Source organism: Cheilinus undulatus, linkage group 9, assembly GCF_018320785.1.
Source record: "Cheilinus undulatus linkage group 9, ASM1832078v1, whole genome shotgun sequence".
NCBI lineage: Eukaryota > Metazoa > Chordata > Actinopteri > Labriformes > Labridae > Cheilinus > Cheilinus undulatus.
In genome coordinates, this window is record NC_054873.1 from 26,363,475 (window position 1) to 26,390,073 (window position 26,599).

The 26,599-nt window shown below is 39.5% G+C and overlaps 1 protein-coding gene across 2 annotated transcripts in view; it reads left to right on the forward strand.

Annotated features, from left to right (window-relative positions):
• The window catches only part of sema3d (sema domain, immunoglobulin domain (Ig), short basic domain, secreted, (semaphorin) 3D), a 65,581-nt gene extending 50,252 nt beyond the window's left edge, over positions 1-15,329 (forward strand). For both annotated transcript variants that reach the window (XM_041796249.1, XM_041796250.1), the window contains exons 16-18: positions 2,844-2,908; positions 3,016-3,155; positions 14,237-15,329. In XM_041796249.1, coding sequence (XP_041652183.1) covers positions 2,844-2,908; positions 3,016-3,155; positions 14,237-14,695 — 664 coding nt within the window. In that variant the 3' untranslated portion in view covers positions 14,696-15,329. The remainder of the gene's footprint in view (positions 1-2,843; positions 2,909-3,015; positions 3,156-14,236) is intronic.
• Positions 15,330-26,599: the final 11,270 nt, after the last annotated feature.

The following is a 26,599-nucleotide window of genomic DNA, read 5'->3' on the forward strand; positions in this document are numbered from 1 at the left end:
AATAGGATTCAGTAATTATCTGATTGATGTAAGAATTTCTGTAGAGCATCAACTGTAAGGTGTATGAGGTGTCAAACAAAAAACCCCTCTGAACTTTCCAGGTATTTAAAGGTCATCGCAAATCACTCATGGAGTTGGAGTGATTGGAAAAAATGTTGCTGGGGGTAGTAGTCAAGCAACTTTTTTTCTGGTTATGCAATTTTGGAATGTGAAAAACATTCTCTAGCTTTATTGTGGAAGTGTTTCTGTTTCATGTTTGAATACATTTTAGATGTCAGTGTGCTCTTTGTGTATTCAAAACACTACTGATCCAAAGCAAAGGATGCAGAGTTCAATGTGAAAATATTGACTTTGGTATTTATAAACGTGTTATATTTTAATTATTACTGCAAGAAATACATTTTGAGACTTGATAATTATACATTTTTTTTATACCGCTATACCAGGAATCGCCTAGATCAGGGGTGTCCAAACTATGGCCTGGGGGTCAAATGTGGCCCTTGGCCCATATTTAATTGGCCCGCAGCAAATTCTAAAACATAAATAAAAAATGTCCCTCATTAGAGCATGACACTTGTGCTTTACTGTAGTGTATACTTTATTTGTGTTCTCTTATTGACAGACAAGTATAGTTTTGTTACCTCGGGGCCTCATCCAGGATGATAACACAAAACTACACTCGTCTGCCAATTAGAAAACAGAAAAAATTATAGTTTGTGAAGACAGTATGAATTTATTTGGATTTGTGTATGTTTACTTTCAGCACTAGGCACGGCTAATGTGCTAATTCTGTAAACAAACATTTTGACACAACAATTCAATAATGTCCTCAAAGCACATCAAATCACTTAGTGTATCTGTACCTATATCGGACTGGATTTACTTACTTTGATATCATAAAGGGGAAGTTTTCTGTATTTGGCCCTCTGCTGGAAAAGTTTAGACACCGCTGGCCTAGACCCAAAGTTAATAGTGGCTATAGGGACCAGAGAGTGGGCAAGGAAGCCATTTTCAGATCCATACCTGGAAAAATATGTGGCAAAAAGTCAAATTTTAAGCGTGTCTCTCCACCTCTTTGTTCAGTCACATTTTGTTTTTTATTTCAAGTATAAATTGCCACATTTTTTGTTTAAAATGTTTTGTTATGATTGACAAATTTAAGAAATTCAGGTCGTGATTTGTGGTTGAGGTGATCATGGGGCCTGATGCTTGACTAACTGGCCTAAACTAGAGGCATCATGTTTTGTTTGGATGTCCATCCATCCGTTTTTCCATCTGGGACAGTCTTGTGAGTGTGATATCTGAAGATCTCCTTCAGTGACTATCTTTAAACTTCACAAATGTCCACTCTGATTTAAAAAAGATCGAACCAGATTCATGGCCATAAGACTGCATGTTGGCCCCTTGCTTGTGTACACGATATTTCAAGGACTCTTTGAGGAATTATCTCAACATTTTGCACAATTGTCCAATCTAATTTAAAATGGGCATATTAGATTTTGGAGTTCCCTTTCTTTTAAATATAATAGCTCAAAAATGCTTTGACTGATTTTCCTCTCACTTTGCACAAATGTCCAATCTGATTCAAGGATCAACTGATCAACTGACCAAAGGTCAAAGGTAAAGGTAACTTGGCCTCATGTTTATCCCTTGCTTTAAAATACAGTGCATATAAAAAAAAGAAAAAAAAAAAAAGAAAAAAAAAACTTCTTCAATGTCAAAGTGAAAACAGATTTCTACAAAGTAATGTCAAATCAATAAAAATATGCAACGTAAAATAACAGACTGTGGTGGCAGCTTATGCTGTGAGGATGCTTCTCAGCAGCTGGACCAGGAATGTTTGCTAATGTAGAGGATAAAATTAATTAGGCAAAATATAGAAAAATCCTGGAGGACAATCTTTTCAGTCTGCAAAAGAACTATGGCTTGAGAGAAGATTTTTTTCCAGCAAGACAATGACCTGAAGCATACAGCGAAAGACAACAAGTTGAATGTTCTGGAGTGGTCGAGTGAAATCCCAGACCTCAATCCATTAGAGAATTTGTGGCTGGATTGAAAAGGGATGTTCATGCTTAATCCTCGGGCAAACTGACAGAGCTTGAGCAGTTTTTCAAAGAAGAATGGAGGAAAATTGCAGTGTCCAGATTTGCAAGCCTGGTTGAGACCTATCCACACAGACTCAGTGCTGTGATTGCAGCCAAATGTGCATCTACTAAATTCTGATTTGAAGGGGGTGGATATTTATGTAGTCACTGTTTTTATGTTACATATTTGTATTTAATTGACATTAATTTGTAGAAATCTGTTCCATTTTGGCATCAAATAGTTTTATAATTGTCAACAAAAGCAAACTTATTTTGACCCTGATTGATTTAGAAAAATTAATAAAAGGGTAAAACATTAAAGGGGTGAATACTTTTTATAGGCACTATACATATGCATCCAAAGTGGCAACAGTTTGGGGAAGGCCTGTTTCTATTCCAACATAACTATGCCTCAGCACACAAAGCACAGACTATAAAGACATGATTCGATGAGTTGGTGTGGACTTTACCGGCCTGCTCAGAGTCCTGACCTCAGCCCCATGGAACACCTTTGGGATAAACTGGAACAAAGATTGAGAGCCAGGCGTGGTTATCCAGCATCTGTGCCTGACTTCATAAATGCTAAGAATGAATGACTGGGCACAAATTCCTACAGAAACTCTCCATATTAAATTACATGTACTTGAATACAATGCCATTACAGTCACTGTTGGTTTAATAGTCAGGCAACCAAATACTTTATGTCTATATAGTAAATCACATTGACACACACTGACTTCTTGTGTGTTTGTTCTCCAGGCGAGCGAGAAGACAGGACATCAAGCACGGAGATCCGGCCAGTCAGTGCTGGGACACAGAGGACAGTACGTAAACATCATTCTTTTAGGGAGTTCGGCTTCGTTTTGTCTTTGGTTGTCATGTCTATTTTAGAAGCGGACCCAAAGATCAAAAACAGTTGTGTTTCCTTTAGGTTTTCTCGGGGAAAAGGCAGAAGAAAGAGTCCTTTTTGGGGTGCAAAGTAACTCCACCTTCCTCGAGTGCATCCCCAAATCCCAACAGGCCCAGATCCGCTGGTACAAACAGAAACCTGGATCTGAACGCAGGGAGGAGGTCAGTGAGTGCACTCATCCACACTCCAAAACACATTCTCTCTTTCTTTTTTCTTTCCTCTCTGAAGTCTGTGGTGGACTTTGTTTTTTGTCTTTTTTGACTTATCTGTACCTGAGAGGTGAAATTTTTCATGTTATGTCAGAAAGCAGAGAAGTTACAGAGTCAAAGGTAACACTCACCTCTTACATAAGGGTTTCAAAGACTTCTAAGACATCACACTTTAACCTTCAGTGAGGTCTGAGCCCTGAACCCACCAGAATCTGTTCCTGCTACAAATCACAGCGCTGGAGATTGCTTGTTTTAAAAGTTGCTTGGACCTAAGGGACACTGTTCACAGCGTGTATACACAGCTGCATACCAAAATGTCACATCTGCCCTGGGAAGATAGATAATAACTTCCAAGTCTCATCAGTTATTATTATTGAAGAATATCCTGCTGCTTAAACATGTGAGAAATAACCTAAAACAGATCAAGAAGGGGGTGGGCTGGGATACCAATCTGAGGGGGAAAAATCTTGAATTACAGTTTCTATAAAAAAAGAGTACTGAGGGGTATACTTTTTTTTTTTTTTTTTTTGGATGTTTTACCCTTCTTTTGATTTCATAAATCAATCAGGGGGCCAATATAATTTGGCTTTTTGACAAAAAATATAAGATAAAACTCTTTAATGTCAAAGTGAAAACCGATTTCAACAAAGTAATGCCTATTGAATAATATTAAGTAAGACAGTAAAATAAGTGACAGAATAAATATTCACCCTCTTTAAAGTGACTGACCTATTCAACAGAGGTCGAGCCACTTCCTGCTAGTCGTCTCATTATTAGTGAAATAGAAATCACCTGAGTGCAGTCACTGTCTCAAGTCATTTTAGTATAAAGACACCTGTGTCCAGAAGGTCACATCACTGGTTAACCAGTATTCCTGGCAACAATTACACCATAAAGACAAAAGAACACCCCAAGCAACTCAGAGAAAAGGTTATTGAAAAGTAATAAGTCAGGTGTATATAAGGTGTTGCACCAGATGAACTTAATTCTTATGCTTACCTCCTAGTAGGTGTATAGTCCTCTGTAAATGAGAGATGGTTTGGAAAGGTAGGATAGCTCAGGAGATGATGGGGAGCAGAGGTGTTAACGGCTGTCTAGTGTCAGCAATATGTTCTCTGTGATAAATGGCTTCCCTCAGAAATGTAGGATGATTGGGACTGGTGCTTTCATTTTCAAGGGTCAAGAGATCAAGGATATCTTTATGATCCCCAAGGGGCAGTTTGCCTCACAGCTAGCAGTACCACACAAACCATTTCACAAACTGTAGGTATCAATAGAATCAAATTCACAGACACACTGGCAGTAAATAGATATCGCAACTACAGTGCCTAAAAAAGTTGTCACCCCTTGGATGTTTTACCCTTTCATTAATTTACGAAATCAGTGATGGAACTTACAATTTAGTTTTTTTGAAAAATGGAAATTACAAAAAAACCCCTCTCAATCAGGCTTTCGTATCTGGATAGTCCAATTTTATTCCATTCTTCTTTGCAACACTGCTTTATCTCTGTCAGGTTGCATGGGGATCAGGCATGAACAGCCCTTTTCAAACCCAGCCACAAATTCTCTATTGGATTGATTATCTATTGGCTTTAACCTGGCAACTCCAGAACATTCACCTTGTTGTCATTCTTTCTGTGTAGCTTTTCCTTTATGCTTCAGGCCATTGTCTTGCTTGAACTAAATCATCTCTCAAGCCGTAGTTCTCTTGCAGACTGAATAAGACTGTCCTGTAGGATTGTCCTATATTTTGCTGCATTCATTTTACCAATTACCTTTACAATCCTTCCACGGTCTGAATAACCATCCCCACAACATGATGCTGCCATCACTGAAACACCGCTTCACAGTGGGGATGGTGTGTTTGTCTAACCTTGCAAAGCAGATGGATACGGCCGTTTCTGTGTTTCTTACTGGCGAATCCATCTTGCAAAGCTCCCGTCTGAACAGTTCAGGCCCGGTTAGAAAGTGACAGGACCCATCAACATTGAGGGGCAGTACTTTCGGGTGCGGTGGAGACGTGACGTAAGCAAGCAGTAACAAGAGGGCGGTGCAATTATGGCGAAAGACATTGCCGTGTATGCTGCTAAAGCGCCAGTTTTATCAGAACTTGACAATATTTCTTCATTAAAAGAAGAACAAAGAACAGCATTGAGTTGTTTCTTTTCAAAAACGACAAAAGTCATGTACTGACATGTCTACAGTCGCCATGATTCGTGTTATGCAGCTCTAATGGAGTTTACTCTGGGCGCAGCTCGGTGGTGGCTACGTCACATGTTTTGTTGCTCTGATTGGCCCGTAAAGATGTGACAGAACATTCATCCAGTCACCCAGTTTTCTTTTAAAGGCTCTGCCTTTTCCCAAATGCTGTGTATGACAGGTTTTCCAGATGGATGTGAGAAAAAAATCCATCTGGTGTGTCAGGTTAGTGTTTGTGTCGATATGCAGTGTTTTGTGTCTGCCAAAGCAGCCCTATATACTGCATTAAAAATTCTTTTGATTGGTCAAGCGAAGTGAAACTAAACTAAACTTTCTGGAGCAACTAAACAATGACACAACTTAAGCTCCATTTAAACTAGTTTCAATGTAGGGTTTAGTTTGGACTTTACACCAGAACTCATGCATAGCTGGTGCAACAGGCCACAGGTCTTTGCAGACATGATTGTGGACAGAAAAGGACACAGGGGGACAGGGAGCTAATGTGTTTGTGTTAGAGGTGTTGAGAGGAACTCATTGATGATGACACTCGTCTCCTGAATGAGACAACAGAGACTTGCTTACTCAGCACCTCAATGCCCAACCCACTACTCCCCTATCCAAACATAAAAACTCTCCTCCACCCACTGCCAGTGGCCTACAATCTGTCAATTCCTCTTCTTTGTCCCAACTTCTCACAACACTTGTTTACGCCCACAATTGCTCTGCTGTCCTCTCTCTCAGGGGTGAGTACACACTGACAGGTGCAGAGGTCGCCTAAGACTAATGTGCTTTCTAACAGGCCCATACAGCACTTGTCCTTAGTGTATGTTTGTGTGTGTGTGTGCTTATGTGTGTGTTCCGTTATAATCCCCCACAGCAGATATCATAACAGAGGGCTCCTTGGGGACAGCCATGTGTTTTGGGGTAGTGAACACAATGGGGTGTTTTCTGTGTTTATGTGTGTAGGCGTGCAAAGATATTTGACCTATTGTACTCTGGACAAAGTGATGAAGGAGGGAACACAGGAGTTCTTCCTGTATCAGCTGGATTTGTTTGTAAAAGACAAGGTAACGGCATTGGATTTAAGGAGAAGAATAAGACTAATTAGCAGATGCATCTATAATGTATAGAGTTGAAAAAAAAACTTTAAGTTTAAGTTTGATTTACTGGCTAAGTTAGTCTGCTAAGATGTCTGTTCTGTATGTAAAACAAACTTTTGCAGACACATCACTATGATGTCTCTTACCACAGTGGAAGTATTGACATTAGGCTACTATGTATTTTCGATGACAGTTATATTCTTTCCATATTTAGGAGCAATAAATATAAGAGAAAGCAACAAAAAACAGACCGAAAGAGACAGATTGCCATACACAGGCGTTGATCTTAAAACATACAAAAGTCTTGATGCCAGTGCACATGAATAACTCTCTGTGTCATTTAAATGCCAAAATATACTCATAAGATGACCCAACAAAGAATTTGTGAGTACTCTTTATTTTTTCATTAGGTTAAAAGTCACCAGTAAACAGGGTTACATTTAAACCATTATACTAAAGTTTAGTATAATTAGTGTTAGCCCGTTCAGTGCTTCTGTGACAAATGAAATGTTGCTTGGGAAAGCTCTTTTTTTATGCCTCATAGAAGGGTTTAAATTAATCTGATACAGACACTTCAAGCTTTCTAAACTTTCTGTACACAAATGTGCATATAAACTTAAAAAGTAAGGCAATTTGTGTTTGGTACATTATTTCTTTGTTGTAACAATGATTTTTGGCAATGAATTTTGTACCATTGGAAAGCCTGTTTATTACCCTTTTAAATGATGCACATTTGTAAGGATCATGCATTTGTGGGATGAGCAGCAGAGCTGAGTATGTGGGTTGCGCCCATGAAAAATGTGCCAAATTTTCTCTGCCAATGCCAAACAGCTGATTTTGCCATTGACTCTTGTTTGGTGTTTGGTGGATTGGATTATTTAAGTTTGAAGAAACAAGACATATTGACAATTTAACAGTTTATTCATTTAACAAACAGGAGCCTCAATAGCGTGTGGAAAAACCATACACAGCCACAACAGCTTGGCTCTTCCTCCTCATGCTGGTCACCAGCCTGGTCACACACTGCTGTGGGATGGCATCCCATTCTTCAACCAGCATTTGTCGCAAGTCAGCCAATGTGGTTGTCCTGGTCACTCTGGCATGAACAGCACACCCAAGCTGATCCCACAAGTGTTCAGTGGGGTTAAGGTCAGGACTGCTGGCAGTTCATTCCATCCTCTCCACTCCCAAATTCTGGAGGTAGTCTCTGATAAACCCCGCTCTGTGGGGGGCCAGTGTTGTCATCTTGGAGGATAGAGTTCTTGCTGACAGGGTGAGAAAACAGTATTCTTGGGGTGTTGTCTTCTTGGGACGCCCATTTCGAGGCCTGTCTCTGACATTCCCCTTTATATGGAACTTGGCCTTCAGTTTGGAGATGGTAATAGGGTTCACTCCAAACAATGCTGCAACTTGGTTTTGTGGAACACCAGCATGAGGTTGCCCAACCGACGGGCCGTATCCAGATCAGTCAAACGTGGCATACCGACTCTTGAAGCAGACATCTACTGACCACTGTAGCAGGGCCCATGCTCACAGATTGGCAGCACCTGGGGGTACCAGAAACTCAAAACAAGAATCAATAGCAACAGCAAAATAAGCTGTTAGGCATTGGCAGAGAAGATTTGGCACATTTTCCATGGGCACAACCCACATACTCAGCTCTGCTGCTCATCCCACAAATGCATGATCCTGGCAGATCTGGCGTCATTTAAAAGGGTAATAAACAGGCTTTCCAACGGTATAAGATTTATCACCAAGAAGCATTGTTAGAACAAAGAAATAAGGTACCAAATACAAATTGCCTTACTTTTAGTTTTAAGTTTATATATATATATATACATATGTTTATTTATATAAATAAATAACTGTAATTTTATGTTAATATGGAATATAATAGAACAGAATTAAGCTATAAATAAAAATATGCTTATATGTCAGAATGGGAGTGGTGTAATTTGTCAGTATGTTTAAGGTCTATTTCATTTAACTTTATTCATAAAGTCTTGCAGTTAAATTCAAAAAATAATTAATAAGCACATTTCATATATAAAACAGATTAAGGTTAAAGGTCTACTCTGGGATGAAAAAATGTATAGACCCATTTTAGAAGTAGTTATGCAAACAGTGGCACGCTTTAGCTTTATATGCTTTAGCTAAAGCTAACTTATCTATACTTGCTATGTATTGTGGCTACATTAGCATAATCTAATGTAGCTGGTGTAGCTTCTTTAGCTTTGGCTATTCATTTTATGTAACCATATTACTTACGTACATAGCTTCTATAACTACTAGGGATGTAACAGTGTCAAAATCTTGCAGTTCAATAATACCTCTGTAACAAGTCCATGGTACAGTATTTACCTTTCAAAAAAGCAAGGTTGACAATTATTTAACAAAAATTGTACTTTGAATATTAAATAGTGTTTACTAACCTTCTAAATCCTTCGTTATCCACAGCTAAAAACATCTGTAGGTCTTTGCCGATATATGGTATTCACCAATACACCTTGTGATCTGTTGAGCCCTTTCGCTGTTTTAGGAAAGTGGGATGGTGAACTCTTCCTTACAAGTCTTTCTGTCCGGCCGGATTCTGCTCCTCATATTTTCGTGAACCTTTTTGGGGTTATTATTTGTCTGTCTCCTTTTCTCCTTTCTCATTTCTTGACAGTAGGAAACCAAAATGCTTCCACACATCAGATTTAAAAGTCGCTGTGGCCTCCACAATCTCAAAAACGCAATCTTTCAGTTTTCCCTCATCACTCGTAGCATCCATTTTTGTGCCTATATAGACCAAGCCAGCAAGTGGAGTGCAAAGGATGATGGGTACACAAGGGCCAATGGTAACTGTAGTTTCCCTTCGATCCACTCCACTGATCCATTGATAATCCTTATCTTAACCCTTTCCCTAACTCTAGCTGGAGGTTTCATCCGATTTTATTTTGCAAGTTTTAGTATGTATAATCATTCAGACAAAGGCTGCATTGCACAGTAATGGTCTGCATGAGGGGCGTTTGAGATCTGGGGTCTGCAGCCAGACTGCTGGTCCAGGCAGGGGTGGGCTAGATGCACAGGCTGTGGAATTTCAGATGCAAAAGATCTATACCATGTGTTCTGGGTTGAAGGGGGGGCTGGAGTCTATCATACTAGTCACTGGGTTGGAGGTGGGATGCATCCTGGACTGGCTGCCAGTCAATCACAGGGCTGACACAATGAAACAAACAACCAGACACACTGTCACACCTACAGTTTCAACAGGAACCTATCAAGCATGTCTAGATGCACAGGAGAACCTGCAAACTCCACACAGAAAGGCTCTGTCTTTCTGATTTGAAACAAATACCTTTTTACTGTGAGGCAGCACCACTCAATGCTGTAGGTAGTGTCCAAAAATTGTCTTGATAAATGACTGAAATCTGACGACTATATATTTTATTTTAATTGGGAAGAAAACAAACGGTAAACCTCAGATTTAAAGCACAAGAGCCTAAACAAGGCAGCCTTATATCATAAATGAACAAAGGAAGCTACAATTTATATGGTCATTCATGTAAAAATTGACATTTAATAAGACCCAGTTCCACAACAGAGAACTAACAATAACAAGAAGTTGAAAAGACATGATTTCATTATGTTGTGCAAGATGTGAGTCAGCCCCCCTTCAGCTTTCATAGAAGTACCAGTAAGTTTAAAATCGGTTGCTCCACATTAGGCACATGATTGCTTGTTGTATGCTGCTGACAGTCAACACAGAGTAAAGGAGGTCAAGGGAGTCTCATAAAGTTTGAGGTCAAAGTAATACAGGAGGCACTTTGTCAGGTGATAGAGAAGATTAGCTATGACCTAAATTTTTAGAGGGTCCTTGTCTGATTCTCTCGCCAGGAAGATAGAAAAAGAGACTCAGGTGATTCATTTTGTTAACATTGTCCTTGCCACTGCACAATTATTGATTTGCTGTCTATTTTTTCAAGCTCTATCTATTGTCAATTCCTTTAAATATATTATAGTTATCATTATAATATTAGCAAATAGAGGACTTGAGATGGGTTTAACTTGAAAATGTCTTTTATTTCCTCTTCTATCTTTGGTTGGCTTGTGTAGTCTTTTTTTAAAGGGGTAGGTGGTCTGCCTGCTCGTACAGCTGGACATGTGGCGAGAAATGCCTGCTTCACATCAGCCTCTCACTTCCTATACCCATCCTACTCCCCCCTGTCTGTCATCCTCCCTTTTCTCCTATCCCTTGCCCTCCTTCATCAGTCCCACCTTAATCTCTCCTCACCTAATTCCTGCCATTATTCTCCTCCATCCATCTGTTTTGTCCCCTCATACTTTTCCTGTTGTCTCTGCAGTTTCCCACAGCTTCTTCCCTCCTCCCTTTCTCTCCACACTTTCTGCCTCCTGATGGGTTTTGATCAAGAAGTCCTCCGCCAGCTGCTCGCAGCACCTGCACTTCACAACAACACTCACCATACGCGTGTTTCCCTCCTCTTATCCTCTTGTAAAAAGTCAGCTATTAAGGATGCAAACTGGAAGGGATCTCTGTCTTTCTCACAGCATGTTTTTATGTTTGTGTGTATCCACCTCCTGGAGCGTGGAATGTTTGCCCACTAGAAAAGCTGTAATCAGAAAAGAATGGATTATATTGAACTTAATCCATGCTGTTCATTACCATGAATCACAGCCTTGATGACAGCATGGGAAGCTCTCAACCCAGTACAACTTTGTTGTTAATTCATTTGACTATAAAAAAGTTGATTTTTTGTTCAGTCATATTCAGATACCCACAGGTACTCAAATTAAGACAGAACAGCTGCATGAGTTTAAAAGCCAGTTTGTTACAGATGCCTTTGTTTTGGAAAGGCAGCGGAAGGGCAGGCTTGAAGGCATACAAATAACCAAACGAATTCTGAACAATAAATTGCAAAATTGCTCAATATCTTCCCAGAGTCTTTACTTAAGTGAGATTTTATGATTTTAACATGAACCCCATGTGTTTTGTCAGGTCAGCGAGGTGTGTCAGGAAATGAGAATGTGATAGGAGACAGAGCACTAAGGCTAAAGTGGGTAAAGGTCGAGGTGCAAAGAGTCTGTGAGGCCTATGGGCCTGCCTCTGGCTGGACAACACATCATCAGTGTCAGGCTTAGTAACCATCATAGAGCCACATAGACACACAAGTATCCACAAAGAACACACATGCACACGTAGGCTAAAAGTCATGGTTTTCTGCATAAAGTTACGCTTGGGCCTCCCTCTCTCGCTATCTTTCACTGCTGGGGGTCAGAGCAGGGCTGTGGGAGGTATTCTTTTGAAGCATCCACACATGCATGGACACATGCAGGGTACAAACACACTTACACTCACGCTCTCTCTCTGTCTTCTTAACACAGCTGTGTTGTTTTAGGCCTTGACAGCAGCCGTGCCACCCGATGAATCATGCGTTATACTAAATGAAAAGAGGGAACGGTAAACATTAGCATGCTACTCAGACCTTAACGACAAGCACATGCACAGACTAAACACTAAAACCTACTTTTTTTGACTTTGCTGAAGGCTGACACTCATCACACATATAAAATCTCTCACTCACACCCCACAATGACTCTTTGCCCCCCACACTGTGGTCAGCTCTCACCACACCTTCTCTAATATTCTTCCTGTTTAGGGGTCATTACCATCTTAAATGCTCCCTGAATACAAAGACAGCAGGAAAATATATGTGCGTAAACAAGGTTTGTTTGTGATGTGCTGTCATGTGCTGTTGGTTGGATTTCTAGGCAGTAGAGTGAGGCGCAGGGTGTTTTTTCTTTCTTTCTTTCTGATTTAAGCATTCATTTTAGAAATAAATATTAAAACCTGATATTGGTGGGAGTCACAGGGTAACTCATGGTATGATACTATACAATACAACGCTTATGATATGAGACAAGACAAGAAAAGACAACACATTAGGATATGATACAACACGATATGATGCGTTACAATTAGTGCTCTCAATTGATTAAAAAATTAATCAAGTTAATCACATCACTATGCTGTGATTAATCATGATTAATCACTAGTTCTACTGTATAGTTCTACTGTATATGACTTGTACAATAGGATCTGTTACGATATGATTCGACATGATACAATTCAAGACGAGATGAGACAAGAAAAGATGATAGGATACACTACGATACCATACCATACAATGCCATACCATACCATACCATACCATACCATACCATAGGAGACAAGATGAGACAAGATAACATGCTACATTGTGGTATAATATGATCTTATTTGGTACAAGACTATATGAGACAAGGCAACATGTTATAATAAGGTACAATTTGATCTGATATTACACCATATGATATGCTATCATACTACATGTTATGACAGGATATGAAAAGACACAATATGAGAAGATACAATATGTTATGATATGTTATCATATGATGTGTTACGATTTAATATGGGACGATACGATACGAGATTATACAAAGAAAGACAAGACAACACGATAGGATACGCTATGATTTTTTTTGATACGATACTGCATGATCAAATAATACATGATAAGATACGATACGAGATGAGACTGGGCAGCATGCTACCATATGATATATGTTACAATACAATATGATGCGAGACAATACGACAAGAGACAACACAATAGGATACGCTACGATTTAATCTGATGTGATTCAATACGATATGATAATACACGATAAGATACGAGATTAGGCAATACGTTACCATACTATATGATATGTTACGATACGATATGTCATAAGATATGAGACAATGCAAGACATTACAAGACGAGACAACAAAATAGGACACAGTACAATATGGTTGGTAATATACCATACTATACTATATAGGAGACGATGAGACCAGACAACACTATAGGATACAGTATGATTTGATCGGATATGATTTAATAGTAAATTATACGATATGTTAAAGTATGTTTTGATACAAGACAACACAATAAGATAGGTACAATATGATCTGATACGATATGATACACCAAGGTAAGATTTGTTTTTGTATGATACGAGATAAGATAACACCATAGGATACAGTACTGACACAGCTATGTGAGTACAATGGTGATGATGCAATAGTTTATGGACAATATGATGCAATACAATGTAAGATACATTATGATATGATACAATTCAACATGAATGCAGATGATGAAATCTTTTAACAGTGGATTGCAAGAAACCAGTTAATGTTAAACTGAAGAAAAAAGTGCATGCATACTATAGCTTAAGTGCAATTTTAATCTTTTTATTTAGTATATTTGTGCAATTTTAGTTAGCTAGACTCACCCCCTTACTTCTTTCCATTGAATTAACATTATCCCACTGTCCTGTTCAGTTTTTTTTCCAACAGATATTCTTTTCTGGTTGAATCTCTTCACCATACCCTCATCCATGTCATAAGCCCTTCTAAGGGAAGTCTTGAGTAGTGTTGAGTGATTAAACTGCCAGGAAAAATTGCTTAAAACTGTATTTCATTTTTGTTAAATATCAGTTTTTCATAATTACAGAAGCCCTAAGTGGACAAACATCTATGCAAATTATTTTATGATTTTTTTTTTTTTTGATGATAATGGGTAAACTCATGTTGGTTTTTGTGATTCTGACTTATTTATCTGTTATCATGGGATAATAAAACTGATTTTCATTTAACCCTAACCCTAACCCTGATCATGATTGTGTAAACTTTCTGTCTCCAAGGTCCGGATGGATGATCGTGTACTACACACTGACCGAGGGCTTCTCATCCGCTTCCTTCACCCCTCTGATGCTGGCGTCTACGTCTGCGTGGCTCAAGAGCACTCGCACTTCACACACACTCTCCTCCGTCTCACGCTTCAACTGGTTACACAGGGACATCTGGATGGGAGGCCTAAGCCCAGCGAGGATCCCACAGCAGAGCAGCGTCTGGGAGCCGAGTCCCGGCAGCGTTACAAAGACTACTTGAGAGTGATGAGCGCTCCCTTCGGCTCTCTGGAGGAGTACTGTGACTCGCTGTGGCTGGAGAAGAGGCCATCCAGGGTGCGAGGAAAAGGCTTGGGAGCGGGCAAGTGGAAACATATTCAGGAAATGAAAAAGAGCAGGAACAGGAGACACCACAGGGAGAGGGAAGACAAGTGGGAGAAGCAAGGGAGGGTAGTGAGGACGACGGAGAAGTGAATGAAACTTTCAGAGTTGGCTGTCAGTGTGTGAATAATGAAGATGGTGTGGCATAGAATGCAAATTTGCAATGACAAATCAACTCATGAGACGGCAAAGTCGAAAAGGGCACAACTTTAAGTAAAAGTAGTACTCTTCTCCATAGAAAACTGAGTTCTATGTGGTTGTGTAGAGGTGTTTTAGTTAGAAATTTGTATACCTTTCTTTGACTTTCTCTGCTTTTGACCAGATGAAGGACTGAATCGTGACTGTTTTTTTCTTTGAAGTGGCAAATGTAACCAGACAGTACACACTTGTCGTTTTTATATGCGAGTATTAGATGAGATTAAAATGTGTTTTAATTTTGATACTAAATCATAGAGTCTTCTTGTGGGGATAGGAATGCGTTCATGATGAAAGACTGTATATATATTTTTTTTATAACCTGTACAGAGGATGTAGCATGCTCATTTAAGTCTTATTACTAATCTTTATGACTCAAATGATAATCATGTATTATGTTTTAACTAACAAAATGACTTATTTTTGTACAAATGTTTCCTTCCTTGTACTGTAGGTTTACTAAATGTTTGCTCTATTGCTGTTTTTGAAAAGTTATTTAAATAAATTTGTCTTGGCGCTTCTGTTCCCTGAATGTCCTTACATTCTGTGAAGAGATAAAATCTAATCTATACTGAATTTATTACGGTAAAAGTGCGGTTCCAGGCTGTCTCAAGCAAGCAGCAGACAAGCAGAGAGTGGGATAGGGTTAGATCAGCTGAGCCTCTCCTGATTTAGCAACACAAGTCCCCGCACACTGTATGCAGATGTCAGAATGATTCAGGGCCAGCTGGTCTGCTGTTTAGTGTGTGTGAGCGTGAAGATTAAGAGAAAGATGGCAGCCTTAAATGTAAATATGAAAATTATAAAAGCTTGTCCTCAAATGAAGCAAACTAGCACTTTTCCTAGAATGAACTTGTAAGGCGGTAAAGTTACCAGCATAAGTTGCATGAGCGTGAAGCATTATACAACTTTAAGTAGGTGACCCGAAAAGGCATAAGACTCTCATAATTGTGTCAGTATCACCATACACCACACATATGGTGCAAATGCACTGAATATTTATGCCTACAATTTAGGAAACATCATATTCATTAAAGGCATTGAAATCAGACACTGATCTCATATACAGAACTCTCCAGTCACATATCAAAGTCTTTGAGGTAAATTTCCTGACTTGTTAAAGCATCACAGTACCCAGAAACCAATATGCTCAGTATTTTATAACATCTATATGCCCTCTATATACATATGCACATGCAAACAACATCCAAGTCTCCCATTTTGTCTCCCTCCATTGTGATTTCTTCATGTTTCTTGTAACAAAGACGATGAATATTTCAGGCACTTACTCCTTGTCTATAGTTTATTTATCAGTCAGCTGCATAGAACAAACTACATAGCCCCAAATGGGAATGGCAAGGGGACATCAGGAGAGGACTAGAGCAGGATTTTAGACAGCTTGCATGTAGGAAATGAACGCTGCAAGTCTGCAAATGTGTCCAAGATGGTTAGACAGTTATCTTTTATGAATCAGGACAGCAGCAAATATATATATTATTTTTGTATTCAATATAGAAAATGTAATTTGTTGCCAACTTAAATTTTAAAAATTGTTGCATCTTTAATACTGTATTTGACCACTTATTCTCTTGGTCCTTCACTTTCACTAATCAGCTCTGGGACCCACTGTCAGGTCCACTACTCTAAACCAGGGGTTCTCAACCTTTTCAGCCCACGACCCCCAAAATAAAGGTGTCAAATACCAGGGACCCCCACTGTACCTGAGGGTGGCTGAACACTGTCATGCACATTCAAGAATAGTTATGGGGAGACAAGGCCACCTATTGGGGGGAAAAATGGCCCAGCTAAACTGGGGGCCAGCAAATTCATTGTCCATTGTAAAGTGTAACTGTGATATTTTATATTTAACCTGAATCATAACCATTCTTACCAAAGAAACAAATATCTTTTGTGCAGTAAGTAGCCCTCTTAAAAATGTTAATCCTATTGTTTAAAACAGATTAAATTACATCAAAAATAGCTAAAATTGGTTAATAATGGCAAAAAATGCTGGGAAAGATGGTGAAATTGGAGTTTAAAGGCATCAGAATTGGGTAAGAAGTGCCAAAAATTGGATAAAAGTGGCAAAAAAATAACCAAAAATGTCAAAATGGGTTAAAGTGGCAAACATGGGCATATTAAGTGGTAATAGGGGATTAAAAGTGGCTGAAATGGTGTTAAAGTAGCAAAAACAGGTGGAAATTTGGTGAAATGAGATGAAAAATGGATATAAACTGGTAAATATGGGTTAGCTGAGGCAGAAATAGGCAGAAATTGGTTGAACTGGCAAAAATGGGCATATCAAATTGTTAACATGTGACGTATAAAGTGGTAAGAGGGATTAATAGTGGCAATAATGGGTGAAGAGAGCCAACAATAGGCAGAGAGTGGCAAGATTTGGTTTAGAGGTGGCAAAAACAGGCCCAAAAAAAAGTTGTGGAAAGGGTTTAAAATGGACAAAAAATGGGTTTTAATTGGCAAATGTGTTAAAGTTGGAAAAATTGGTGGGGAAAAAAAGTGATGACAATGGGTTGAAATCTGGCAAAATTGGTATAAAGTGGAAACAGTGTAAATTTAAAAATAATCAAGTTTTTTTTAAGGCTTCCCCTTCTCAGTGTCTCATGACCCCAATGTTGAAAACCACTGCCATAAACAATATTAATGAATGACATGCTTCACAGTTGAAGAAACTGAATTTCAAGTGAAAAAATGGCCTTGCCAAGACTGGACAAGAACACTGCTGTGCTAAATATCCATTATAACCAAAATATGTCCTGTGTGTTATCAACATAAGTTGCCACACCCTATTAATTACTGAATGCGGTGATTTATAGCTTGTGTGAGGCTGTGGAGCTGTATGTGTGGTTTTTAACTCTTAAACTGTTCTCTATTGGGTTGCTATTGGTAATTTTTTGTTTTCGCCGTAAAAACACTATGACAAACTATTCCTCCAGCATGGTTTTCCCCCCAGAAACCTCACATTTTTCTTTGACGCAGAAGACCTTTCTTTCATAAAAGATCTATTGTAAGCCATGTCACTTCCTCACAAGCAGCTCCTCACAAGGTAGACTGCAGTTGTGCGTCAGGCAGGCACCCAGGACTAAACTGTGCACAGAGTTAACTTGACCTTTACATTTGGCTGGAGATGAACCAGAGAGTAAAGATGACTTGCTGCGATAGACAGCCACACAGACGCAGCAGGGTTCAAACGAGGAGACAAGAGTTCACGGAAACAAATCAGATTTCACGGAAGAAAGTGCTTGATTTGATGTGATTGGCGTAATGAGCAAGCAAGTCTGGTGAGGACCCCTGCAGAGTCCTTACAGGAGACTTGCACACAAACAAAGGCTAACACACAGTATACGCCTTATTCTTGGTCTCTGTTTTTTCCTGTGTCCAGTGACCCACAAAGCCACATCAAGATCAGATACAGAGCATGGGACTATGGCACAGGTTGGACACTCTAATTAAATTAAATAGTCTGTGCCTGTTTAAAGTGTTTTTAATTCCCTACTGTATCAAAAATTTCCAATTAAATCGATTAAAAGTATGCTGTTACAATGGGATCAGAGCCTCACCAAGGCCTTGATGGCTCTATTTGGATTCCTGATATGACAACGCTAATATTTCTTGTTATGTAAAGGAGTCAAATTGTAGCCCAAATATCCAATACTTCAGAAACAATTACCAAAAGTGTAAGTGTCACCACCTGCTGTTAGCTGGCACACACAAATCACCACACAGATTGCTCAAATATCTGCTGACCCAAATATGTCATTCTGTCTGCATCCATTATCTTAACACCCATGAGTGCATTTTTGTGGACCCAGGTGCAAGAGTTTGAAGCTAAAGGTGTTTTCTAATAAATACCATCCCACAGCGAACTTTCACAGCGCCACACAATGATTTAGATATCAAACACCTTGGCAGGAAGAGAAGAGGGAGTGAGAAAAAGAGATGAGAGTGGAATTGAGATGTCAGAGCATAGAGGTGTTTCTGTCTCTATATTACAGGGTATTTACAGCTGTGCAGATGTGTGTGTTTTTCAGGCGTTGACAGTGAACCCCTCGGCCCGGGATGGGAGCCGTCGGCCTGGGCGGTATTGATGGCTGCCTGGGGTTGTAAGAAGGCGAGAGGTATTTGTGTGTGAGCCTGAAACAGTTGTTCCCTCAGAGTAATGACTACCTGTGCTCCCTCTGCCTGATTTACGGACACACTCCACAATTTGTGGCAGGACAGGCAGGATGCAGTGGATGTCCCAAACACACCCTATGATGGATGTTTTCGTTTGTTGTGTAATGAGCTGCTCTAAAACCCCAATTAAGTGGGATATCTCTTACAAATATGGTGACCCTTTCCTCGCTTTACTTTAAAGATGCGACTTAATCAGGATGTAAGTTTCCTGCGTGGGCTGTGGGGTCATCAATTGGATATCAGGTTTCGGTCGGTATTGTGCCATGGTGCGTATCAGCTTTCACAGAGGTTTTCATCAGACCCATGTTCTTTTCATTAGAGGTCTGGCGTCAAAAAAGAGGCTGCTGGGCTCAGGCAGCTCTGTTATCAAAGAGTTTTGGAAAGTCTCCTTCAGTTTTGCTAAAGTACAAGAAATTTTGCAAACAAACTGGTGGGCCTTCTGTGGCTTGACTTCAGCAGGAGTAAAAACAGTTGAAAATGTGGCATTTCACTTTTGAGCTACACCTTGTGTCTACAAGGACTTAACTTAGCCTGTCTGGCCTGTGTTCGTGGATTTAATTCAGTGAATTTCTAGGAAAGTATTCAAAGTTTCAGGAAACCTTCAGGAACATTTATAAAACTCAAGAAAAGTTTCTGAGGATTGCTGATTTAGTTTTAGATAAGTTATTCTTCTACATTTTTAAAATATATACATATTTGTTGCTAACGTCTTCTCTAATCTTGGGTTAAATAAATCCTGCAAGGAACGTTTGATCTCTTGGACCTTTGTTATTTACTCTGCTTTAGTTCTAGTTCTAAAAGTATGTGCAAGTAAAATTAAACTGCCTAGAAATGAAAACACAGTCGCCAACCAATACATTAACATGAATAGTTAAGTCAAGCTACGATTATACCTTGATTAGGCCATTTTATTCTTATTCATTTACTACTATTACTTATAATGTCTGTGTCCCAGAACACAAGCACCAGGGTAAAATCAATTTAGTGATGAAAGTTTGTCAGACAATCTTTTACAAGCTGCATCTTAGCACCCAAAGCCATGTTTTCAATATACAGCATAAAAAGGACTCTGAGGTGGCCAAAGGTAACCTGGATTTGCTTCACAAATCCATCTGCAAACCACTCACAGACAGCATTTGGGAAAGGGTAGAGCCTTTGAAAAAAGGGTGATTTGATGAACGTTCTGTCTGTCACATCTTTATGAGCCAATCAGAGCAACAAAACACGTGATGTTGTAGGTGTGCAATGGTACAGAGGAGTAAACTCCAAAGAGAACTGCATAACCAGGGTTGCCAGGTCTGTGTTACAAAACCAGCCCAATGGCTGATAAAAACTAACCCAAAACTAGCCCAAAACCAAGCCCAATGCTGAAATTAAAAAAAAATACAGTAAAACCTCTGCCACACTGCATATTGTTTGATTGCCCGCAGACGTTCTGCTTCTCTGTGGGTGGCGTGTATGTCTCTGTGCCATGTTCCATGTTTTCCTGCCTCTCTGCTCATTGTTTTAGTTGTACTTGAGTGTAAATAGAGTAGTTTCTTCTGCTACAGAAATTAAATACTTATACACAAAACATAAAAAATGGGTCTGCTCAACCTGCGGACAAAAAAATCTACCCGCAGCAGTACGTTGAAAGTAACCCAATTCCATGGGAAAACCGCGGACCTGGCAACCCTGTGCATAACGCGAACGATGGCAACAGTAGTCAGAAAACAACTCAATGCTGTTCTTTGTTCTTCTTTTAACAAAGAAATGTCATCAAGTTCTGATAAAACTGGCATTTTAGCAGCATCCACGTTGCTGCTTGCTAACGTCACGACTCTGCAGTGCCCGAAAGTACTGCCCCTTGTCGCTGATTGGTCCTGTCACTTTCTAACCAGGCCCAAACGGTTCAGATGGGTACTTTGCGAGACGGATTTGCCAGTGAGAAACATGGAAGCGGGCGTATCCATCTGCTTTGCAAGCTTAACAAAGCACTTCATTTCTCCCAAAAAACCCTCTGTGTTAGGCACTAATTTACAATGTGATAAGGTGAATCTTTGAAGAAGGACAAAACATCCAAAATGTTTATTTGAAAGAAAACGGCATACCTTTCACTTTATTAAAAATAATAAAGTGCATTTGGCCTTTCTTTGAACTCATTTTACAAGGCATGCAATTCTTCACATAGACATTGTTCGAATGGGGTTAGAGGAGCAGTAGGCTTACACTGCATGGAGTGATCAGGTTTCCACTCGGACAAATTACTCATAACAGCCTTGCAATTACACTGTTAATCTCTTGTTTTTGGTTCCTGTTAGACAAAATAAATAAAAGGTGTATTTTGCTCGCTCCAAATAATCATTTCATTACAAGGCTCTTATTCCTAGAATACAGTGTAAAAGGTTCTGCAAATAGAGTTGCCTCCGTTCTAGGTAAGATCAGTGTTTCCCTGAGATTCTTACCAATCAGAAGTGCCTTATTAAATAAATCATGTGCACAATAAACTATAATCTGCCAGCACTCTTTAAAACTGGATGGACTAAGAACCTTTTTCCATTGTTACACTGTTTGTTCCATGCATCTGTTTAGGCTATTCCCTGAGGCTGCCATAAATGTGTTGTTTTTCCTGTTGGAGGGGCAAGGACCTGGGAGAGTTAAGAGAAAGTCAAACAGTAAATGAAGGAAGGGAGAGTGGACAGAGTATTGTTCATGATTAGAAACAACCTATGTGGCTGCCTTGTTTCTGCTGTACATTGTGAAAACCTAAACCCACAAGAGAGTACCCTCAGACACAAAGGTTAATGAGCCCAGTAAACATGGAAATCTTCCAGAACATTTCGGGCCAGAGAGGATTTGCAGCCATTTTCATGACTGGGTGTGAAGAAAGTGCTCGAATTTCAAGCTTGATTTTGTAGATTGGCATACAAATAGTCGCCCCTATTCAAACAGCTCCCAGTCAGCCGCAGAGCTTTACCCAACATTGACTCTCAGAGTTCAAACTAAGGTGGGAAAATAGAAAGGATTAAATATGACTGAATGGGCTGTATCATTTAAATGAATCTCAGGATTCTGTTTTGTCTATGTTGGAATTTGGAAAATCAGGGAGTATAATTTAAAAAAACATGCTTCATGCTTGTTGAACCAGTTTTCAGCATTTACAGAGGAAATGTTTATCCTAACCAAGATCTATTGCTGTAGCAGAGTCATGGAAATCCTGTTAAATTGAACAATTTTTCTGACAAACAACCACATTTGCAATTTCTGCCCCTCCCCAAACATAAAATTGATGTGTTTGCTTATGCAATGTAACATTTTCTACAGTATGAATGGTCTTTAGGTTTCACACAAAATAAGGCGTGTGCTGCTACCGGGGAGTAAACTCCATAGAGAACTGCATAACAGTGTTGCCAACTTAGCGACTTGTCGCTATATTTATTGAGTTTTCAGACCCCTCTAGCGACTCTTATAAAAAAAAAGCACCTGGCAACAAATCTGGTGACTTTTTCTGGTTCTATTGGAGACTTTTGGAGACTCTGATGTGAGAGCACACATAGTTGTTGCTCCACTCAGTGAGCAGCGGGTGTGGGTGTCCTTATAGGGAGCTTGCATTCGAATGCGCAGAAGTTTGAGACGACACCGTATGGTGGCATGTCAGCGTCCAACAGATTAACATGGTTTTAAAGGACCCAAATGTAGAGCTGAATTAAAGAACAGACACTTAACTTTTATAAAAAAAAATACTAGAGGTAAGAAAGTTAAACGAGAAAACATTAAAACAGATACAGCATTTGTAGGAGGATACGTTTAACTTAAATCAAGGCTCTTAATTCTAACAAGTTCAGGAAGAAAAATTGATTGATTTAAAAACAACAATTTAAGTTTGTGAGGTTGATTTAAAGCCCCTGATAAATGATCTTATAATGTTGTGTCTATATGAGGCTTATTGCATTAGGGATTACATTGTATAGCTTGCTGAGTGTACATGTAAGCAGCATTAGAGCAGACCACATTCTTAACTCTATGTGTTTTGGTTTGACCATGTGTATTTGCATGTCTGTGTATGTTTGCGTGTATGCGTGTCTCATATTGCTGCTGGCATCCAGTGATCCCCGGGGCAATCACAGTATGTGTCTCCATGAAATGGATATGCCTTTCAGTACAGTTTGATGCCACACCTCATTGACCTTTAGCCTTTCAGTCGGATTTTCCAATTGGTCTCATATCTCTAATTTATCCTCACTTTGCTCTGCTGACACATGGATTGGACTAATTTCATTTGGAAAATACTTGTGTAACAGATATCAGCTGTAAGGAAAGGAAGTGCTGGCTGACGCTCATACCATGTCAGACTATTTATATACCGGTCTACTGTATAGCCCTGAGCATTACAAGCACAGACTGTTTTATAGTGGAGTTGGCCAATGTGATGTCAGCCATTGTTTTCATGACTGCACATCTACTGCCTTGTGTTTGGCAACAATCACTGACATGTTGGTTGTATTGGATGGCTATTCTTAGCCATGTACCACACAGTTTTTGCATAAATAAGCTTAAGAAGGCTTTAAAAGCATGTTTCATTCTGCTGTAAAGCCAGGCATTGTACAGTATATGGTGACTTACAAGAGCCATGTTAAATTGTCATCAGTGAAATTTGATGGGAGAAAAACACAATTTTGAGACTATAAAACTGTAATTTTACTAAGAAGAAAAGCTGAATTGTTGAGATTATAAACTCTATCACTTGCAGGGTATAAACTATGAAGTTTTAATATTTTTATTCCATAAAATTATGATACAAAACTTGCATATTGCTGGCATAAGGACGGATTCTTCTATGTCCAATATCACAACTTCCAGGAAACGAAAAGAGTAACACTATTTTTCAACATTATGTAACACTGGATTTTCATAGTCAGTTTATGCTTGACATGAACCTTTCAAAAATTATTGATTTGCCAGTCTGTCATCAGGCAAATCCATCTTGACTAGCTCCAATCCACAATGTTTGTGTTGAATTAAAAACCTTTCGGACCAATCGGTGCCATTTGAGGAGACTGAGGTGGTAACTATGTGCACTATTTAAATGAATTGAAAGTTACTAGCAATGGCTGCTGCCAGTGCAGCAAAAAGCTTGAATGTAGCTATAATAGAGGCAGTTTTATATGACTTAGAACATGTTTCCATAAGATATAGAGAGCAAAAAATAACACTGAAAGCTTTCCATGACAGAAAAGATGCTTTCGCTCTTCTCCTGGCCTGCTTAGGTATGAGTTTGCAGGGTGTTTGCTGGTCTATACAATAGCTACTGCTGTCGTAGATATAAGCTCAGATGTAGCTCTACTATAGTGGCAGTTCAATCAGAACTGGACCACATTTCTTCATTAAAACAAGACCAAAGAGCCCCATTAAAAGTTTGTCTTAGCAGATAAGATGTTTTTATATGTCCCTGACCGCCTATGATGTGAATTTATTCACTCTGCCATTCATATACTACAGCAGTGCCAGCCAGTAGAACTCAGGTTTCAACTCATTTGGTTTTTTTGGTTCTGATTGGCCTGTTTTGAATCTGACAGACATAGGGTTCATCCAATCACCTTCTGAGAATTTTTTGAAAAGTCAAATGCTATTTATGGGAGGTTAACCTGATAAATGTTATACATACCCAGTGGAAATACGAAAGAATCTAACTGGGGTGTCAGGTAAGCTTGAAACTATTGGTTTAAAATTTGTTAAAACCCAGTTATAGATGTAAAGGGTGAACAATACCAAAGATTTATGCAAAAAAAGATATAAATCATAATAATTATAGAAAATAGAGATAGGAGCTTCTGGCCCAAAGCTGACAATATATTATGGGGTTATAAAGTCCCAAATAGCCTATTATGTAGAAGAAAGCATATCAATTTACACTGTTTACTTTGTGAAATACTGTACCTACAGGTTACTTATTACCTGGGTTGGAGGTTTAGGTCAGTTTGTAGAGCAGGCGCCCATAAACAGGGGATATAGTCCTCAGCAGGATGAATTTGCTACTGGCAACAAGAAACCACTTATTAAGCTTAGTGATTCTTTTCATTCTTTCTTTGAATTTTAGGGTTATGACTGGAATTGGCAAGGACCTGTCTCTCACTTGTCAAGAACATATAATGAGGTTTTTCTTTGAAATTTACAGTTCGTAATTTTTTCAATTCATTTTAACTCTTGGGGTTGCACGGCGGCGCAGGGGTTAGCACTGTTGCCTCTCAGCAAGAAGATCCCTGGTTTGCTTCTCGGTCAGGGCCCTTCTGTGCGGACTTTGCATGTTCTCCCCCGTGCACGCGTGGTTCTCTCCAGGTACTCCGGCTTCCTCCCACTGTAACATCTTTAGCAGCCAATCAGAGCAACAAAACACGTGACTGCATAACCCAAACCATGGTGGCAGTAGACATGTCAGTACACGACTTTTGTCATTTTTGAAAAGGAAACAACTCAGTGCTGTTCTTTGTTCTTCTTTCAACAAAGAAATGTTGTCGAGTTCTGATAAAACAGGCGCTTTAGCAGCATCCACGCTAATGTCTTTCACCACATCTACACTGGCCTCTTGTTGCTGCTTGCTTACGTCACGACTCTGCCGCACCTGAAAGTACTGCCCCTCGTCGCTGATTGGTCCTGTCACTTTCTAACCAAGCCCAACTGGTTCAGACAGGAGCTTTGCAAGATGGATTCGCTGGTGAGAAACACGGAAACAGACGTATCCATCTGCTTTGCAAGGTAAGACCCCCAGTGGGCTCTCAAGCAACTGCAGTTGGCACATCGATATTTGCTTCATTTCCTAGCATCCTTGGCTTCTGCAAGGCAAACAGTTTAATCATATCATCTCTAATTTATCGCATACTCATTTGAATTCTGTAGCACTTTAAAAATCTTAGAGACTGAAAGTAATTCAGCTACCATACAAAGATTGAAACATCAAGACATGCACTTCTTCTTCTTCATTTCCACAAACCAAATCTGTAATGATTTAGTGGGATAAAGACATTTCCGAAGCATTTGTCTGTCAGAAATAGCGATAAACATCAAAACTGAGGAGTGAGAGGACTCCATCATAATGATCTGAGAGACTGAGCAGCACACTTGCCAACTCTTCAGGGTTATCAGATATTAGGCAGAGGAGTGTGAGAGGAAGGACCTATGAGAGCCGGAGAGTGAGGTGAGGAAGAGAAGTGGACATGGGAATGGGAGTAAATATCATTCCGTAGCCTGCTGGCATGTGATGGCATCTTCTGCTTCTTCAGTCGTACCACATCAATTCAAACCACCGAGGATTTGGCAGCTGTCACTGTTCACTTCTGCAACACCGCCCTCAGGCTTTACTCCCTCTGAGCAACGCCAGGGTGAGTCAAATTCCTTCTGCTTTTGAAAGCCTATTTGTAATGATTTATGAGAAAAAAACAAAAGGTTTTAAAGCTGCATTTCTCCTGCAGATACAGGGAGCTGTAGAACAGTGTAAAGCAGGTCTACATGCAGGGAAGTATTAGGGACTTTATTTTAGCGTCTTCTAACTGAATATTCAGTGCATGCCTTGTAGTTAATCTAAATGGACTGGACTCTGTTTCACAGAAAGTTCCAGTATGTCACAGAAGTTTG